Raw genomic sequence first — 20,831 nt, 5'->3', positions numbered from 1 at the left:
AGTAATGCATCATATAATAAATTTAAAAACACATATAGTGCATAATAGTATAAAAAAAATTACAATTACTAGTGGGTTTATTTGAATTATCCAAACTTATTTTCTGTCAATTATTTAAAAATAATAATAATCACCTCAAATTTCCTAATTTCTACTTAGTATCTTTTGTTCTAAAGATACTTTTGAAAGCCTTGCACCAGTGATCCAAACATTCACTAAGACAAGTATGACTGTTTGGAACATTATTTGCAACAGATAGAATTATTTCTAATAATCAATCTCAATCCAATCGAAGGATAATTTCTTTAAGAGTACAAATGAAAGAGAGTCGAGTAAATGAACTAATCACAACAAATCCAACAACTAAGTAACTGAAATTTTAAAACACTAACTTCAAAACACAATCTTTGCAGTTGGGAAATACAAGGACAAATACATGCTCCCACTTCTAAACTCATCAAAATAACTATAGCACCCATATAAGGGCAAGTGTTGATTGAATCTGCACCCTCTAACCCAAGATTCAATTTTTTTCATGAACCACAGCAAGCAGATTTTTGAGCAGCTAGACCCCCGCCGGCAGCCTCTGGTTGGTTAATCTTGATAGTCTGAGGCTGAACCACAAACAAGATACTATCATCATTCAGGATTAAGAAAGAAACAACAATTCCATGCACTTTATTCAAAAGTTAGAATTCAAACTCCCCCAGATATTTCAATGGTGAGATGAGTTTAGAAAAACAAGAATTTGATGATGGAAATCTGTCTTTCAGAAAAGAATAAAAATTGTGTTAAAATGAAAGACAAAAATGTAAAATACCTCGGACTTAGAATCTGTGTCAGCAAGCCTTTGCTTAATATCTCTTGCTATTGAAAAGAAAACCTCTTCCACATTCATGTTTGTCTTTGCACTCTGCAAGAGATCTCCCAATATAAATATAATGAAGTCAAATATTTTATTACGTGAAAATGTTATTATCAAACAAGCTCAACTCACGGTTTCAAAAAACTTGATACCATACTCATCAGCAAGAGCTTGACCTTTGGAGGTAGGCACGGCCTAGAGGAGAAAAAAGACCATTTGTTGGAATACATGGAATATAGACAACATTAAATTAAAGAGATAAACACAGAGAATGTTCAATGTCATAGCACTATAGCAGGGAACAAATTTGGCTTGAGCAGAGCCAATCATATATCATCTGCTCCAGCCAATCAAGTTGTTAGATTAGAAGTAGATAGAAAAGGAGCCTCCGAGGTACACACCCTTTTACTTTCATCCATATCAGCCTTGTTGCCCACAAGTATCTTGTTTACATTGTCAGAAGCATGTTGTTCAATGTTGCGAATCCAATTCCTAATATCTTAACAGATAGAAGAAAGATATATTAAAAATGAAAGGAATGAAATATGGAAAAAGAAACTTAACCATGAAAAAGAATAATTTGTCCTCATAATTCAACCTAAACAATGAGAAAGACGGTCCAAGTGAACAAGAGAATGGGGGAAGAGGGGAGAGAAGAAAACACATTTTGAAGGGTCAGCTGCAGCTTAAAAGTAGTATATGTGAAATATTCTCATTCGTATACTGGTCCATAAATAAGTACACAAAAATATCAGAAGAATTTGAATGTGAAGGATATTACTGTTGAAAGATGCCTCATCAGTGACATCATAAACGAGCAAAATGCCCATGGCTCCACGGTAATAAGCTGCAAAATCAAGTAGCATTGTATGAAATTTTTCTTTCATAAAAAAATATGAAGGATGAAATTAAAATAGGACATTCATCCAAACTCAAATGACAGTAAATTCTGATCAAATTTATTAGGCAAATAAGTCAGCCAGCCTATTAAACTAAAGTACTCTGCGTTCTATTTATGCACAAAGGAAGCTCACGTTGACTTTAACTTTATAGGTTACGAAATGCCACTAAACTTCTATGCCTCCTTTATATAAACTGAAATTGAAATGTGTTTAAGCTTCAAACATATTCAATTAGCTAGGTTGCAAAAGTCAAAACAAATACCTGTGGTAATAGTTCGAAATCTTTCCTGACCAGCTGTATCCCAGATTTGTAACTTAATGCGTTTGCCATCAAGTTCAATGGTTCTTATCTTAAAATCAATGCTGCCAAATTCGTACATAACATGGTTTTATCCATCAACAAAAATATATATTAGCTTCCGTGAAATAGAGAGTTCGCAGATAATAAGCTACAGACTAAATTGATACCCCTGACATTAGAGAATGGTGTACTAAGTATGATGTTCGATAAGTATGACATGCAGCATGAAGTCTAGACGTTTCATTATAAGTGAATTGGGACAAATATTCCAGGAAATCTTATTAATTAATTGGAAGACAATATAGTCAAATAGGACAATATTGTAGGCAGCTTTATTAATTACTTGGACTAAAATATTGTCACTGCCGATTGGAACATTGATACAAGACTCTCAGATAACACATGACAGTAACCAGCAGATCCTACAGCATTTTCACAAGAATAAGAATAAACCAGCAGATACTAACCCAATGGTGGTGATAAAGCTGGTCGTGAAGGAACCATCAGAAAAACGCAAAAGCAGACAACTTTTCCCCACACCTGCAATTGTTACAAGATAGCTATCAAAAGAAGATAAAATGTTCGAGTGAAATACAAAAAAGACAAACAAGACACCAGATCTATATGCACACAATCAAATGCATAAATACATAAAAACAAACTTCAATATGCATATTTGTATATTTGGAGTTCATTGTTCAAATATATTTTATATTTTGGAGAGACTATAATATTGAATGGACCTTCACTTGTGGGATGTTGCACTTTGCACACTGATCAATCTGCTTTCGTACACTTTCACTTTTTAAAATACTAAAAAAATTAAAAATTTTAACATTCCAAAATAACTACCAACCGACCAGATTTCAAGAATTTTTAGATTTAAACTGTAAACCTATTATTATAAAAATCATTCGTCAGCCATACTATATTCTGCATGCTAGCCATTACCACATCAAGCATATCATTTATAAATAAAACATATTATTGGAACCCCTTCTTTCTCCATAGTCTTCCACAAAGTTTCTCAGACCACCCTAAAACAACGGCAGTTTTTCTAGATCAATGATGCAGGCCTTCTTGTTTCATTATGTATAATTAAATTAAATCCAACAACAGGCATATAACCTCTGCGATTGAGTTTCCTGGCATAAAACCAAACTAATACAGAAGTGTGTCGTCTTTAAACATTATTTAGGACTATCTCATTGGACAACTTTGGACCTGTTAGATATACTCCTCCACGAGCACATGTAGAAGAAAACAAAAAAATAAAATTCCAGAAATTAAAATCAACTAATGCACTGAAAACTCATTTAACTTCTACAGAAACTGATTTTAACTTACCTTAAGTTATTTTTAACTTAGGGAAAAACATACTTCATTTTAACTGTTCTCATAAGTGTTTTATATGCGTATCAAGCTATAACTTTACTCCGTACACACTTGCAAAACTTCACTGCCTATATCATCAAGTGCCATCGCTTTTTCTTAGATATTGTCAAATATAGCAATCACGTGTCAAAAGAAATGATGCTTCAAGCTCTCAACAACATAAGCCCACATCACATTTAACAACCAAATTCCGAAATAAACAAACAAGAAGCTTAACCATACAACAGCTTTCAATCCAAGTAAAAACCACAATCATAATTCAAAACCAGCAATGAAGCATCTCCAAAACAACCCACCACCAACCCTTTGGCTCTAGAAACAAAACACCCAAACCCCACAAAAAAAAGGAAAAAAAAACACTAAGATCTGAAATCTGAAATAAACCCATTTTGTTGTTTTCTTAATTTTACAGAGACAGAGAGAGAAAGGGAAGGCACGATATAACTAACCGCTGTCGCCAATAAGAAGAAGCTTGATGAGGTAATCGTAATCGGCACGTGCCCTCGCAGGTGGTGCTGCCATCGGTGACCACACGATAACAGCAACAACACACGCAAATTCACTCAAAAAGATCCTCTCTTTCTCTCACTCTCTTTCTCTTTGTGGAGATAACTGTCGAGAAAACGAAAAGGGTATGCGAGATCGAAGAGAGGATCCAAATGGGTTTGGTTGTGTTGTGTTGTTCTGCTTTTGGTTTTGGTTTTGAGAGAGTTTTGGGTTTCTTTTCTTTGTTTCTTTCTCTCCGCGTATGCTGCGTGGCCCTCTCTCTCTCTCTACACTGTCACAGTTTCCGTTAACCTTAAAAAAAAAAATATTTGTATTTGTATTTTGTAATTTAAGTTTTTAATGAACCTGTGTCCAAGCTAAACACACAGATGGAAATAATAATAATTTTTGAAAATATTTTGATAATTAGCAGTGCTAATAATTGAACTTGTCAACCATCATTAACAACTGATAATGTTGATTCCAATTGCCAATGGTGACCAAGCTTGTTGTTACTAATTAGATTAGATTAGGAAAATAATTTGGCAAATGGTAAAATAATAATTGTCATGGATAGTGATGTGGATTGATTGATTATGTGATGAAAAAGACTAATTAATCTAAACATGACAAAGTAAACATAATATAAAAATGTGAAAATATAAATCAAACAATATTTTTCAAAAGTCAATTTTAGATGAGAGTTCTTCTTTCTAGAAAAAAAAAACGATCAGAGAAAGTGTTTCTTCTTTTTTACATAAAACATGTTAATGAGTTATTAGAATTCCCATTAAATAGTAATTTAATAAGTTTTTCTCTTGCATCTTGTTTGTTCATTGAGAATAATAAATGAAGAGAATTGAAGTACACTTCTAAAATTCAATAAAGCCCAATAATTGCAACAAAGATAAGAATCAATCACGGAGTTGTTTTCTCACAAGACGTTGTCTGCTTTTCATTTTGTCAAAAATACTCCTTTTAAAATTATTTCTGAAAATGTATTTTTTCTGCTGTTTAATTTTTAGAATGATAAAATTACATCATGAAAAGTAACTTTCAGGATATATTTTTTCATTATTTATATATTCCAAAATATAATTTTAAGGTTCGGAAAAGTAAATTGGAAAATATTTTCACACAACGAAAGTGTTTCAACAATTACATTGATGTTTAGATACTTTCTAATAAACATGTTTTTTGGTCCAAAGAAACACAGTACTTGTGCTTATTTGAAAGTTGTCATCTTCCTTTAACTTTTTTTATGCAGACAAAGTGTTTAAAAGAATATGTTGTTAGTATTTTTCTGTAATTTGAAACATAAATAAACGTGCCATAGAAAAAACTATGCCATAAAACAAGTTTCCATGTCTTGTGGCATCAAATTAATCAAAAGAATGATGAGCATTCCTTCATTGATATTTGCAACAATGAAGGAGTAACAAGTTGAAGAGATGATATCACATTCATACACGACAAGAATCATATTCTAAGACTTCGAAAACTTTTAGTTGAACAGCACTTTAAAAATGCAAATGAAAGAATAGTTAGGTTCAGTTTTATGATGTTGTACATGAGTTTAAATCAGACTAGGTTTAGAACATTTACACCTGGCAAAATGGTACCCTATTTCATTTATGGAATTCGGATTTGATGATTCAAACTCAGATTATTGTGAAAAATCAATTTACACCCCCCAAGTTACATTTACTTTTAAAATATTTTACAGAAAATAAGGGAAGCACAAAATACCTCAGAAAACCAGACTCGGTATCACTTTAATACAGGAAACAGACTGAACTGAGTGCAAGAGCATCATCACTATACATATTTCAATTCTTTGGTGAAATGATTATTGGTAAATATTTGAAAAGATTATTGGTTTATATTTTTACACACTCGTGATTTATTATATATTTGTACTAATATCAGAAAGACTTAAATTATTTACTTCATCCTCTAAAATGATTGAACACTAGAGAGGAGTTAAATCCCAAGGTGCACATATCTGGAGCAAGAAGTTGGGTTGTTGGGACTAATTACAGGTCTTCCATTCCACCATGTTTTCATGTTTTCCCGTTTCCAAAATTTTGAAAAGGGAACAATAGAACTGTCTTTTTTATTTGTTTTCACTTTTGGTTCTAATCTAGAAAATTGAAAATGAACGTATTCCTTTGAAAATGCTGAAGTGAACGTGCCCTTCAGTCTCAGCGACAAAAATGTAAGGAAGTATCAGCTCTTGTACATATATATGAGCAGAGACAACTACATTCTAAAGCAGCAATTGATTATCAAAATGTTAATGTTGTCTGTGATGATATTTAGGAAAAGGTACTCACAAGATTACAAAATCAGTTGGTATGTGATAAAACTAGCAAGAACAAAACTTCTATGGTGAACTGCCAGCTAACTCGTATTCTAGTTTGAGGTTGAGCCATTCTTCTTACCAATAGTCGCGGCATGAACACAAACCATCCTTAAAATGATGAAACCGATTTGCATCCCTCACAATTATTTCCCTTTCAACAAGCTTTGATATAAGCTTTATTGCAGAGTGACAGTTCACACATGCTCGAAGATTCTTTGTTATTCGAAGTGTAGTTCCAGGAGCAGTACTAATAAGCCCATAAGCAACGGCTATCCTCTCACTATGAAAACTAAGATTCTCTTCCTTCTCTTCGTAATTCAGATCATGCAAAACCGATTCTGTATGTGGAACAAACCCCATCTCCTTCAACCTTCGTTCTAATATCTGAAGCTCATTGAATATTTCATTAGCCATTGGGTGTGACATGTCACCCACATGAAATGCCTGCAGCTTCCCATTTATTTCAATTACACTATAGCCAAGGTCCTTATTCAGTCCTCTCTCCCTCATTAGAACTCGAATATGTGCAACACGATCCCATAAGCGGGAGGAAGCATATAGATTAGAGAGTTGTACATAATGCCCTGTATTATATGGATCCAATGAGAATAGCTTCTTTGCAGCATATTCTCCCAATGTTACACAACGATGGATCTTGCATGCACTCAGAAGTGCTCCCCATACACTTACGCCAGGTTCAATGGGCATTTTCATTATAAATGCACAAGCCTGACCCAGATAACCTGCTCGTCCCAAGAGATCAACAACACAAGAATAATGCTCATTGCGAGGCTCAATTTCAAAGTCTTTCATGGAATGGAATAGCTTCCACCCCTCTTTTACGAGGCCAGAATGATTGCAAGCATTGAGAAGCCCAACAAAGGTAACATCATTTGGGAATACACTCGCTTGCTTCATTGTAGTGTAAAGATTAATGGCTTCCCATCCTTGACCATGCAAGCCATATCCCATAATCATGGCACTCCACATAACAACATCCTTATCTGAGTTACGATCAAATACCATGCGAGCAGATTCTACACTTCCACATTTTGCATACATATCAATGAGGGCGGTATTAACAAAAATGCAACTTCCAAAGTTACTGTTGCTCACATAATCATCCATCCATTGTGCTAATTTGAGGGAACCAAGATGTGCACTAGCTAAAACTGCAGATCTCACAGTGACAGAGTCTGGTTTAATATTTCTTGAGATCATGTCACGAAATAGGTGCACCGCTTCCTCAGCATGGCCATTCTTTGCATAGCCAGATATCATTGCGTTCCACATAATCAAATTTGGTGTCTTCATTTGATCAAAGAAAGATCTTGCAACCATCACCATCCCACATTTAGCATATAAAGCAGTAAGCGAGATAAGCAAATCAGGCTCATCTTCAAGACCTATCTTGATGATACAACCATGAAGAGATCTCCCTTGCTCCAAATCATCTACATCGGTATAAGCCCTCAGAATGCTTACCAGAGCAATCCAATCTGGTTTCACATCAGCATTTCTCATCTGACTGAACATTCGCAATGCTTCCATAGATTCCCCGTTCTGCGCATATCCAGAAATGATGGAAGTCCATGAAACAATCGTTCTATGGTATAACCCATCAAACACCACTTTTGCCACACTAACACGACCACATTTAGCATACAGTGCCACAAGGCCATTCTGCACAAACACATCCGACCCAAATCCATATCTGATTATCTGTCCATGAATTAGGCAACTCAAACCAAAATCCAATAACTCAGTACAAGCTTTAAGTACATAAGGAAAAGTGAATCCATCTGGATGGACTCCAGTCAATCTCATCCACCTGTACATATCAATGGTGTCCCTGAACATATTGTTCCTCGAATAACTCCTAATGATAGCATTCCACATAAAAACGTCAGGGAAGCAAAATCCATCAAACAGCTTGCGAGCATAACAAATTTGCGCAAGATTCGAGCTCCCATTAACCAGTTTTGTCATGAGAAACCCATTATGTTGCAGCCCCGAGACAAGTAACCGGCTATGTATCTGATCAAGGTGTCTCTTGTGCGTAGAATTATCAATAAGAGAGGCATAAAAAGAGTCTGAATTGACACTACGATCACGGTTAATAAAATGTTCAAGATAAATAGCTGATGAAGAACAAATATATTTGACACCCTTGAGCACCAAGCATGTGGGTATTTCAGAAGTTGTAACCTTTCGGTATTTTGTAGTAAGGGGAGATAAGCTAAAGAAATTCCAAGCCATAGTACTGCATCCATCATCTTTCAATGTATTTTTGCAAATTCTAAACTCATATCAACAGATGCACTTCAATCAGACAAATGATGATCTAACCAATTCAGTTTCTCATTTCAAGCTTCCAGCCTATTGAAGCTCGATTTAGTCCTGATTTCTCTGTCCAGCCTAAATTGGAGCACACAGAACAGAAGCATTTAATCAAACACCTAGGCTACGTTAACAGTGGAGATAAGTGACAACAGAAATTGTTGAAGCATTTAGTCGAACACGTAGGCTATGTATTGGTTGTCTCTGTGTCTGCATATAAAAAAAGTAAACACTAATAAATGATTTATACATACCACAAATTTTCAAACACTCATACGCATAAAGATTTTAATGGAAGTCTCATATGTAAACACACACAGATATGCTAAACGGAAGGGAACCTTTTGTAGTGAAATGATACTTTGTGGAAGGTGCCCTATTATTTTTTGGTACCCTTTAATTAAATACGAATGACTACAATAAAAAATATAAAACACTTGATAATGAGACACATATATAAGGTATAAATAATTTATAAAGAAAACAAACAATTTATTTCATGATCAAATTTTAATTTGTCAATTAATTTATAAAACTTCTTTTATACAACTTTTTTAGTTTGTTAATTTAAACTTAGATATAAATTAATTTTAACTTAGTTTTCATATTTTTTTTAATTAGTCAAAACCTACTTTTAATGTATTAAGCAAGCTGTTTGCATTTAATTACTTTCCTATTCTTACTCCAAAAGTTATAATTAATATATGTTTTGAGGTATTTAGATGAACTTTTTTATAAATTCACTTTGAAAAAATTTAACTGTTGTATAACCTAACTTAGTTTATACAAAAACTAGTTTTAATTTTATAAAAGAAGTTAAATTTATGTTTCCTTCTTATCTTTTTGTCTTTAAAATGATTCATGGAAAAACCTATATAGCACTTACTTTCACCAATTCTTAACCTGGCATGGACCTTCTCTATTCTTTTCATTCAATAAAACCATGCTTTCCTAAATAAATACATTCCTTTACTTCACTCCAAAAACCAAATTTCTTTCAGTTCCATTAATTTTCTACCTTCTCTCATCATCATCATCGTCTTCAAGTCCAATTTTTTTTAAGACTAATTACCTCTTAAGTGCTTCAATTCTTTAAGCATCCTCTTCAGTTCAGCTTTTCAGTAGGGGTGGGCAAAGTGCACTATACTGTACTATAAAAATTGATACTTAACTATAAAACAGTTCAGGAAAACTGAACTGAACTAGAAAATAGTTCAGAGTAACTGAACTGAATTGTTTTTTATTTCAGTTATAGTGTAGTGCAGTTCAGTGAACCATTTTTCAGTTAATTATAGTGCAGTTCAGTTAACTATAATGCGGTTTGCTATTACAGGGTCTCTTAAAAGAATTTCTAAGCTCTTTGATTCAAGAAAATCTAATAATTCTGATAAGATTTCGCCAATATTTTTATAACTTTCCGAAGGAAGAAACTAGTTCCAAAATAAAAAAATCCTATTTCAAATTCATTTGTTAATAAAATCTGAACTTAAATTTTGTGTTTCTGCATTGTACACAGCCACAATAATTATGCTTTTAAGGGTGAAACCTAAAAGGAATACAAACATACTCTTCCTTCAATGAAGTCTTGAGTGCCAATGTTAACCACTGTACATTCAATTGCTTTAGCAGAGTTGAGGCAAAGTGTGTGATTTTCATTCCTTTCCCATGGATTGAGTATTCTTTTTGTATTGATTGCTCGTTCACCAATGGTCCCTGGAACTGCCACATTGATAAGCTTGCTGCAACAACATATAACTTGTTTTTAAAGCAAAATTTCCATGAACAGTTAAACTGGTAAAGCAAGTGAGAATATGTGCAGTACCATCATCAGGTTCTGACGCAACAGAAAACATTAGTTAAAAGTAATTTTCTTTCCTTTTTACCATTTCAGTGATATTGAATAGATTTAAGATTGAAACCATGAAAATAGATATGGTCGGGATAAAAAAACAAAAGGGAATAAGGTGATGCATAGTGCAGATACATAATTAAAAAAGAAACCACAAGATCCATCACCCTGAAAAGATGATTAGCAAATGAAAATGACAAAATAAAACTCACCTTAAGAAACAATTCACCTTAAGATCCACAACCTTCAACGACATCTTAGAAAGCCAAATCCGCAATGACAAGCCTCCCACTCTCCCTCATGCTCATGAACTACACAAACACACAGTATTGAGTGACTCCACAAAATCACAATGAAAAAAAAAATAAAGATAATTAAAACTTTTCAGTGGAAATAATATTGATTAGCAACTATGGTGGTAATGTGAAAGTCTTAACGAGAAAACAGCTAACATTATAATGACATTGTGAGTATATATGGTCATGATAAAAGAAATCGCGTTGTTGAGTTGGTAAGGTTAATTCCGAAATGGCTTGGTTATTTAGTGGCATGCATCCAACAAAGAAGCACTCACGCCCAAATGTGTTCATACAAACATCAATCAATCAAAATGGGAAAAATAGTCAAGACACAAATGAAAGAGCTTCCTCATCTTCCTTTTTTCACCCTTATTAACTATGTAGGAATGAATCAGACTTATTGAGTGTTACCCTTTTAACTGTATACAGTTTCACTAGCTCAATGTCAAAACATAGTCTGTAGTCGAAAGCACAAAGGCCAGAGGAAAAGATAATATATGTAATCATTAGTAGTAATTATTAAAAGCATTACGTTTTCTTCTGTCAGAGGCAATCCCTGAAGCTTAATCTTTCTTTTTATGTGATCTCGTCAAAATAGCCATAAGCCTAACTTGTTAGACTGAAAAAAGAGTATTTATGAATGATTTGGACTTTTAAAGGCTTGTTGAAAGTGGCCCCAGAAGCCAGTTCGATCTTGTATATTTTATACATCTATTTGTTTATACAGAGGGTGAACATAAGTAAATATGTTTCTTAATCAAGTTTAGTTATTACAATATGCAATGGTGAACAGTAGCATTGTAGTACAATAATTGTGTGCCTAATGTTAAATTAGTACAGTAGAAGACATCAAACTTATTATTAGTGTTTCTGTCAAATATAAACTGATGAGGAACAAATAGTACTGCAAATATTACTAAAAAATGTTAGAGTAACCTACAACAAGGCAAATGATGAGAAACTATATTTTAAATCAGGGCAATATCACCAAGGCAAACATATAAATAAAACCTAAAACAGAAAAATCCATAAGCAGACGAGATCACTCTCTCGTGGGCATATCAACAAACATGTAGAGATCATAAGTTTGAGAAAACCTAACCCAATGCAAATGATGAGTCAACTCCTACGAGAAAAAGATATCAAAAGTGCTAGCAAGCTTGAAGGCTTGTCGAGCAGCGGAAGGAACGCTTGAAGGGAACACCCACCTTGAATCTGAAAAAGGGAGATCGCTACTCCCACAAGAAGAAAGAAATCAATAAGCATAAAAGTTATAAATTTGTTAATAACAGGAGAGAGTGAAAGACCTGGAGAAGCCATCGACGCTGGAACGAAAAGGGAGCTGACGAGGAAGCCCCAGAGGACTAATCGAGGGAGATGGAAGGAGGGATGGGTGGCGGTAGGGACGACGAGGACAGCGGACCTGAACTAATAGAGGGAGATGGGAGGAGGGATGGGTGGCGGCGGAGAGGAAGAGGGCAGCGCGATAGAAAATCTGTGACGGTGGTGATAGAAAAAAGAGTTCTATGGAGAAAGGCACATAGTTCACATAGTTAACTATAGTTAACTGTACTAAAATAATTAAGGTTCAGTTTTTTTAACCTAAACTATCAAATAACTTAATTAGTTTTTAGTACAAATCAGTTTAGTTTTTTTAAGCATAATACTGTAGTTTGGTTCAGTAAATTATGCCCAGCCCTACTTTTCAGTAGAAGGAAAGCAGGACACTTTCATCAGAGGTACTATGTTGTATTTCATGTATCAATTTCTGCAGCATTTTTCATAAGGGTTTGGCTGTTGGATGATTGTATTCTTCATATTTTACTTGGAAACTGTTACAAGATGTCAACATGAGTGTTTCATATATGAACTTTGCTACTTTATGCAGTTTTGTGAATTAATAACTACCAACTTTATTGCATGAGAATTCCAAATGCTGGTATATATACCTATTAAAAGACCTTTTTCTCTTCATCTGCATGGAAGGAAGTTTGAGTGCATGTATATGTAACTTTCTTGGCTTCAAATTGTTTCAAATTTGAATCGTCCTTTGTGATTAGAAAACAAATCTGTAACATAATCAGCAAGATCACTTTCAGCAATTAAACTCATTATGCAGTGAACACTTGGTGACACAAACTATTTCTCATGTCTAGGCAGCATTATCTCTTCTCAACATAGTAGTCATTTGATTGAACTTCAAACTTTCCTTCTTGATTGATCTGCAGGTTCCAAACATGTCAGAGGCCAGTTCTTATTCCACTGACCTTGCAAAAATGAGAAATGCTCTTCTATCATCAGTTTCTTCTAGGCTTCACTCCAATGGTATTGGTAATTAATAATAACACAATGCTATTAATTGAAAAAGTTTTGAACATCTAAACTTATTCCATTGACATTTCTGAATATTTTTTGGTAATTCAGGAAACGATGAAGTTCAGTTAGAGTTTTTAGCGGGCTCCATGCAAATGAACGACCTAACGTAAGTGAATTCATGTAATCCAAACACTATATATCTTGTGCAGTTTGCTTCTTATTGAAGTTCTTATTGTGGATGTGAAACATAAACCAATCAAAGTGAACCAAGGAGGTGTAGAATTCAAATTTGTTCTTTATTTGAGTTTCACCAGGCTTAGCTTACCAGAATTTCAATGTGTAAATTATTACAATGTTTGGAACCATACTTTAATAGTAATTTACTGAAGACAAATCAACATGATCATTAATATAAAAGCTTAAGAATACCATTATTTTATATAATCAATTTATGGTTTTACTAAATACCAACAATATGATAATAATACAAGAAAATTAAGTAAACCAGACCTGTTCATCTAAGTTGCAATTTTTAGCCAAAACTGGTGGAAATAGCTCACATTTTCATGAAGTTTCTTACAATTTTATCGTATAAAATGCATCCAAAGAATCCTTGACTATTATCAAACTAAGAAATAAAAAAGTAATCAGAATTAATTTTATCACTGAGATATATAAGTAAAAGGGATTTGTTTTGAAAAAAAAAAATGTGAACATTAAGAAATCGCAGTTTTAGAAATTTATGTGCTGGAAACCCCTTTTACTACTAACAATTTTTCATACAAAAAAATTGCAAATCCTGATTCACTTCTTACCCTTTCTATGTAATACACTTTTTAGTAGTTGAATTGTATTTTTCATTGAAAAGCTCTCATGTAATATTTTTTTTTGTAAACTTCTTCCTAAAAGGCTCATAACAGAGAAAAGTGAAATCATCATCCTTTTCATCAATTAACATTAGCTTATAAGTAAATTAAAAATAAAATTTTGAAGAAGTTAATTTGAAATAACTTTTACAGTTGAACATATGCATACATTTTTATTTTTTCTAATATAAATGTTCATGGAAAAGTTTTTTCAGATGTACCCTTTTGAAAGGCTTCTTTTAGGGCATCATTTATTTCATGTTATTGTACAAATAACATGTTTCTTTTCAGTAACTTCCTTTGCAATGGCTTCAACATGGAGTCTAGAATATTCAAAGATGACAGCCAAATGGGTGAAGGAGTCAATACACAGCCTAGCCAGTCTCAGTCTCTGATTTATGACTACAATCATCAACCAGGTTTGGTGCATTTCCTTTTCAATACTAGAGATATTAGGAGCTCCTTTTTCTCTACCTACTATGCTTATTATAACATCACTTTTCCCAGTCCCAATGACAATGTTGAAATATTATTTTGTATCTTAGTGAAAACCATGAAGATTTCTAATAATTGAAGACTAATACTTTGACAGGTAGTCTATATGCCATCCCAAGCATCAAAGACATTTATCATCATTCATTGTTGCTTGACAAAGACCCTTCTTCTCAATATGAAAGAGTATGTCTATGTTTGGCCTTTTGTAATTGAATCATCTCAGAAAAAATGGACTTTAACAACATAAATTTCCAACATGTGATTTCTTTTTGAGAAATTATAGTTCATAGTAAGGGCCAAGTTTGATTAAAAATCCCTGATTCAAATTGATTGCTGTTTGTAATGAAAAAGTATTTGGAACTCTTAATATGAAGTCAATGTGGGTTTTCAGGTATGTGAAAATAAACGTCCGTTTGAGTACACTGACAACATGTCCTTGTGGAAAAAAATGAGAAGCAATCCCAAAAGCAAAATCACAATAATGGAACCGAAATGCCATCAACCAGAGCAAGATTCAGATGTAACAAAAGTGAGTAAAATTAGCAAAACTATTATTCTTTTGTGTTTAGTAATGCTATTCTCAAAAGGGTGCAAAGAAACTTAGTTTCATCAAATTGTAAGAAAAAGATTCATGCTTCATTAATGAGTTGAACTTAGAATTAGAAACTATGATAATAGTTGTCAGTTTTTTGCCTCTGGTTAATTAAATTAGGCACTACAAGGTGTTGCAGTAAGCCTCAACCTTCTATCCTTTTGTTTTGCATTCAGTTTGTTGTGGCAATGAGGAGAAATCCAAAGCTTAGTGATAAAGTTACAACTCTACAAAAGCTGGTTTCACCTTTTGGAAAGGTATGATAACTGCTAACCCCTTATGAACAAAAAAATTACCCTTCATTTCTTAGTAGTAAATAAACACCACCTTTGAGACAATGATCCTCCCTTTCTGCATATCTGCAGACTGACACATCCTCAGTTCTTCATGAGGCTTCTCATCATATAAAGCTTCTTCAAGCACAAATCCGGGTACATAATTGATTCTCCTATCTCTTGGCAGAAAAAAATAAAATAATATATATATATATATATATATATATATATATATATATATATATATATATATATATATATATATCTTGTGTGTGTGTACACACATTCAATTTGATCTTAAATTTTTAAAGTTTCATTTTTATTTCTTTAAGTATTACTCTTAAGACAGAATCAAACATTCTATTAGATTTTTTGTGTTTATTGTTTTAATTTGAGATAACTCAACATGTCTTAAAATTGCCACGTCACTAACTTCTTAAAATTACTATGGTAATATTAATATAAAAAACATTTTAAGAAACTAAAATGGAACATTGTAAACTTGAAAGACCAAACTGGAAAAAGGCATAAATATGCAACCAAAATTTTATTTTGACAGTGTGACTGGGAACATTACCACTTGATTTTCAGTTCCAACCAATACTTGACATATATTCTAATTTTTAAATTTAATTGAGACCACTGGTATCATAGTAGAGACAAAGACCATCTTGTAAATTTTCATTGTGAGAGAGTAATTCATTTTGAGATTACTGTAATTTACCTTTTTATTCTGAGATTGTAAACTACTTATTTTGAAATTAATCTAATTTTACCTTTTTATATAATGGGATTGTAGACTTTGTTTCAGATGCTGAGCTTCTCTTACATTAATACGATTAAAGATCATACTCAGGTGAATGCCAGCATATATTAAACAAGGAGGTTTATTATATTTTCTTCTTTGTCTCAGATAATTTTGTTTCTTAACTGCAGGTGTCACCTCAGGAATTTGGGGACAAATTACAGATTGACCTAAACAGCAGGGGACTGTGTTTGGTTCCCGTATCAGTCACGGAGAAAGTAAAAATGGTAGACCAGATTCATCTGTCTTCAGCCTCAAGTAATATTATTTACTCCTGAAATTTCTAATTCCACAATTGTGAACAGCATGATGCTGAAAATGAACAGGGGCAACTGCTCCTTTAAAAGCATGTTTGTAATAAATGGGCACACTCTTGTCTTAAGGACATCGATGTATTTATTTCAGCTCAAATTTAAAAGAAAGCCACAGCCACACATAATATATTCTTACCACGTCTCTTCCAACCAAAGACCAAACGCAAAGATGCTTGCGGTACACCGTTAATAAAAAAGGCCAACTTCAGACTATCAATACGAACTCCCAAATATATTCCATTATCAAGTAAAATGTCCACTACCATTTTAGATCGTGGTATCTATATACTATAAGCTATAAGTTCTCATGTTTCAATTGGTTCAATTTTTCTCATTCACACTAGCTCAAAATCAAACCAGCAATTCTTTACAGCTAATCACAGTCTCAGAAATTACAATGAATGTCAGCCTGCCATGTCGAAGTCGTCTGATGGCTGGTATAAGTCGTAATTCTCAGGAGCTTCTATTTTTCCAGTAAGATAGCCATTTCCTGCAAAAATTAATATAACAGTCTTGATTGTCAATTTCTCTGATAAAGAAAGGCTCGCATATGAAGATACAGCAACCCTTTCTAAAATTCCGTATTAAGTAAAACAAGGAAGGAAATTTTCACCATACGCAAGCTCCATCACTATACTCCATAGCCTAGTTAAATTAATACACAAGAAAATGAGACTCGCTAAAATGGTTTCTGGAGATGCATGAATATTAAAAGCATATTATATATATAAAGGGACTTTTGGACAATGACAGAAGTAAGATTAAGTACTACACTTAAATGATGACATGCGAATATTCTTTCCAATAATAAATAACTTGATGTATAGAACAAATTTAAATAAATATGCATGCCTCGTCATTTAATCGGAGATGTAAGGAACTTGATCTAAGCCGCGTCCTATAAATATAGAAAATCTCAAATCCAAGAAAGTCAATAATACAAGTAATTATCAATACAAATTTCTCAATTATAGAAATACCAATTTCTGCAAGAACATCTAAAAAAGGTGGTGCAGGAGTTGAGATAGAACAAGCTATATTGACAGGAAGAATTGTTCTTTTATCCAGAACTAGTTGGAATACTTAGGGCATATCATCTCTTAACAGGGGAATTCAACAGGATTCTAACAAGATAAAAATATGTTAGATTGGCTCACTTGTGGGTGTGAAGGGGCTTAGGGGTTTCTCGTGTTGATTTGTTATTATAGGAAGGCGAGAAATAATGGCAAGATAGCTTGATCACTTAAACAACTTGCAGAAAAGTTGTTATGGAGATGGCTAAGGGAAGTCAAGTGCATCCATAAAATCCTCGTGACAGAATGCCCGGGGAATTGTGGAGGTCTTGATCAAGTAGAAGGGACAACAAGATGAGTTTTGAAGAGAGGAGAGTCGATTCAAACCAGTGGCCCCAAGTAACCAAAGTTTATGTGATTAGGTTAGAATCATCATAACTGAGGAGAGAGAGACTAACTGTATAGTGGTGCGAATGGGTGAGGGGATAAGAATCTGCACTGACATATGGTGGGATGAGAGGAATGGAGACTTGGGAGATTGGGAAAAAACTAGAACTAGACCCCTTGAATGCCTAGAATATTTTTTTCCATACCTCCTGGAAAGTACTAGGTCCAGGATCACAATGATCCGGCCTAATACTAAATAATACTGAACAATTTTGTTTTTCCTCTTTCTGTAATTTTTGTGCCACATCAACTCACTTCCAACGTATAACGTTAAAAAACAATAATCTTACCTTTATTTGATTAATATAAAGACAAGTACGTGAAGAAAGGATAAGAAGTTACATACCGGGGTTCGATAGCAGCCCATCGAAAACAGGCACATGGTTGAAATTTCTAGTGGATCTTAAACTCCCATCAGACGGGAAAACAGAATCTGGTTTGTTGGACTCTGAATTGTCATTCAAGTACTGCAGATCATCATGGTTCTGGAAACCTAAATTATCAGAAGGCCCAGCAGAAACATTGAGCTGGGACCAAAAATCGTCTGCCTTTGTCTTCTTATCTTTGGAATCAACCTCGGTCTCTACTTCTGATTCCGCATTAACACCGGGTGCCACATTCTGTTGCTTTCTTTTGGAGCGAGCCCGCCTGTTCTGAAACCAGTTATAAACATTGGTCTCAGAAATCTGGCCATGCTGGCTGAGCTCAGCAGTGATCTCCTTGATCTTTTCCTTGCTGGGAGTCCCAGTTCCCTGATCAAATATCCGCTCCAGAATCTGAAGCTGCATAGCAGTCGGAGTCCATCTCTGCCTCGAAGCTATTTTGTGCCCACTAGACCCCAACAAAGGATCGCAGTACATGTTTCCCAGCCTAATCCCTGACACGGAAAACACCAATTAAACAACATTATTATTACGACTAAATAAAGTAAAAACCATCAATGTGAAGGATGTTTACACTCTAATCATATAAAAAAAAAAAAAATCATGCATGTTAAGTTTGCTGACTATTACAATACCCATCCTAGAATTTATTCAAACTATGACTACCAAAACCAACTGGTTGAGAGAATATACACTTACTTTGAACAGAAATTAAATTTAATTACCATCTTGAAAATATATTCCTCTTTCGATTCAATAAACAAGTGCTAATAATCAAAATTGTTTTTGGATTCCTTCACTAAATTAGCTCACACGTTATACTTGTCCAATTTGGAAGTAGCACAGAGCGAGAAAAACTTTATGGCTGAATTAATAACAGTCTAATTGAAGAGTCAGGGAAAGCAAACTAACACACATTGTAACATACAACAAGTAACTAAGTAATTAACAACGGTGAAAAATGAATCGAAACCTGCGAGATCTTGGTGAGAAGAGATGGTTTTGTGCATCTCGATGAGTTGCTCGCAGATTGTTGCGTAAACCGCAATCTGCTTGCGGAGAGTCTCGAGTTGTTCGTCGGTCATGACTTTGACGTACATCATTTCGGCGTTACCGTTGGGTTGCCAACTCTGCTTCTGCCACTCCATCACGTTCACCATCGCCTTCTCTCTGCGATCACACACAAACACGTGTGGACAATGTCTTATATATTTATTTTTATTTAATAATTAATTTTAATTGAGAGTGTGAACCCTAATCATGAAACGACGAAAACGAGAAGCAGAGATAATTAAGAATGGAAGAGAAAAGGTTTCAGATCTGACATGGGAGCAGAGAGCGTCGCTTTGGTGTCAGAGGCGTATGTTAGCACTTGCCAAAACTCGAAGCTGTGTCGGCGGCGTACGATGCGGGGAGAGAATAAAAAGCAAGAATGTCCCAGGGATATTCTTGTCCAAAACAAATTATTTCACTGTCCCTAACTAGCTCTGGGCTTTTTATTTCGCAACCTTCTAAAGTTTTTGGAATCAAGAAATTTCATATTTAAGAAAAAAAAAAATTAAAGGTTTATAAGAATATTTTAATGTAATAATCTATTTGATAAATAAGAATATGTTATATAGACAAGGTGTTTTAGGAAGATTTAAAATTATTTACCAAAAATTTCTCTTTTTAATATTTTAATTTACGCATTTGTTGTATAATGTAGAAAATTTGATACATAAAAATGCTAAATGTATTATTATTTTAGAGGACACTTTCGGGATTAGTTTTGAGGGTAAAATAGAAAAGGAAGAGGTAATTTATTTTTGGGTTAAATATGTTTTTAGTCCCTAAACTATTGGTCATTTCTGGTTTTCGTCCCTCTTCCAAAATAAGGTACATTTTAGTCCTCATACTTTTCGAAACTTTGGTTTTAGTCCTCCAAAACTAACACCGTGAAAATAATGCTGACGTGGCTAACGGTACACTGAGACAGTTTTTTTTTTTATTCAGAGTTTATCAGCTTTTCTGTTGAGAATGCAATTCATATCTATCCAAAATTCTTCCAACTTTGTTTCTCAAGGTTCCAACTCAGCAGCAACTTCTCAAGGACCAGAAGAAGAACCATGCCGTGAGACAATACCTTCACGTTTAGGTATTCTTGTATCCAATCGGGAAAGAGGAACAGGAAATGATAGTGTGCTTCAAGTTGACGTGGTCACAATATCTTCCAACATTTTGTCTGGAAACAATGCTGATGCCAATGATCATGACGCCAGAAGGAACGGTAGAAGATTATTTTGGGATGCTTTTTCCCAGCGTAGTTCTAGAAGGCTTGGTGATTCTCCAACCATTGTCTTCTCTACCGTCACCACCGTTCCCGCCGCCGGGAACCAGAACGGATCCACCGACGCACCTGCACCGCCGCGGTTCCCGAAGCTCAGCCACACCGGCGCGTCCTTGTGGCTTTCTCTGGTGGTTGTTTTCTTCAGAACCGGAGTCTCGGGCAGCAGCGGGAGCGTTGTAGGCGGTGGTGGTGGA

At 34.2% G+C, this 20,831-nt stretch overlaps 4 protein-coding genes across 6 annotated transcripts; 1 reads left to right on the top strand and 3 right to left on the bottom strand.

The window, feature by feature from the left end:
- Positions 1-280: 280 nt before the first annotated feature.
- LOC108338403 (ras-related protein RABE1c) lies at positions 281-4,259 on the bottom strand. Its single transcript, XM_017575255.2, has 8 exons — positions 3,913-4,259; positions 2,536-2,608; positions 2,030-2,130; positions 1,647-1,712; positions 1,267-1,364; positions 998-1,060; positions 821-913; positions 281-614 (listed from the first exon to the last, which is right to left on the bottom strand). The coding sequence occupies exons 1-8, from the start codon at positions 3,983-3,985 to the stop codon at positions 534-536; spliced, it is 648 nt and encodes a 215-aa protein (XP_017430744.1). The 5' UTR covers positions 3,986-4,259; the 3' UTR covers positions 281-533.
- A 1,957-nt stretch (positions 4,260-6,216) lies between these two features.
- On the bottom strand, positions 6,217-12,251 carry LOC108338502 (pentatricopeptide repeat-containing protein At3g12770). Its single transcript, XM_017575414.2, has 5 exons — positions 12,110-12,251; positions 11,905-12,034; positions 10,716-10,814; positions 10,222-10,393; positions 6,217-8,864 (listed from the first exon to the last, which is right to left on the bottom strand). Exon 5 carries the CDS (start codon positions 8,571-8,573, stop codon positions 6,390-6,392), a length of 2,184 nt encoding a protein of 727 aa, XP_017430903.1. The 5' UTR covers positions 8,574-8,864; positions 10,222-10,393; positions 10,716-10,814; positions 11,905-12,034; positions 12,110-12,251; the 3' UTR covers positions 6,217-6,389.
- Positions 12,252-12,406: 155 nt separating this feature from the next.
- LOC108336663 (transcription factor bHLH110) lies at positions 12,407-16,596 on the top strand. 3 transcript variants are annotated; one of them, XM_052873297.1, is made up of 10 exons: positions 12,407-12,541; positions 13,031-13,127; positions 13,227-13,284; positions 14,276-14,403; positions 14,577-14,662; positions 14,871-15,008; positions 15,248-15,328; positions 15,437-15,502; positions 16,146-16,202; positions 16,283-16,596. In XM_052873297.1, exons 2-10 carry the CDS (start codon positions 13,040-13,042, stop codon positions 16,427-16,429), a joined length of 849 nt encoding a protein of 282 aa, XP_052729257.1. In that variant the 5' UTR covers positions 12,407-12,541; positions 13,031-13,039; the 3' UTR covers positions 16,430-16,596. The 3 variants fall into 3 exon arrangements, with proteins under 3 accessions (XP_052729257.1, XP_052729256.1, XP_017428621.2); XM_052873296.1 differs by having other exon boundaries at positions 13,031-13,133; XM_017573132.2 differs by lacking the exon at positions 12,407-12,541 and having other exon boundaries at positions 12,804-13,127.
- An 80-nt stretch (positions 16,597-16,676) lies between these two features.
- Positions 16,677-19,791, bottom strand: LOC108338439 (WUSCHEL-related homeobox 8). The gene is made up of 4 exons (XM_017575322.2): positions 19,634-19,791; positions 19,282-19,478; positions 18,272-18,802; positions 16,677-16,955 (listed from the first exon to the last, which is right to left on the bottom strand). Exons 2-4 carry the CDS (start codon positions 19,466-19,468, stop codon positions 16,870-16,872), a joined length of 804 nt encoding a protein of 267 aa, XP_017430811.1. The 5' UTR covers positions 19,469-19,478; positions 19,634-19,791; the 3' UTR covers positions 16,677-16,869.
- Positions 19,792-20,831: the final 1,040 nt, after the last annotated feature.

This window comes from Vigna angularis, chromosome 2 (assembly GCF_016808095.1).
Source record: "Vigna angularis cultivar LongXiaoDou No.4 chromosome 2, ASM1680809v1, whole genome shotgun sequence".
Taxonomy (NCBI): domain Eukaryota; kingdom Viridiplantae; phylum Streptophyta; class Magnoliopsida; order Fabales; family Fabaceae; genus Vigna; species Vigna angularis.
The sequence above is the reverse complement of the archived record's forward strand: the minus strand, read 5'-3'. Positions and strand labels throughout refer to the sequence as shown.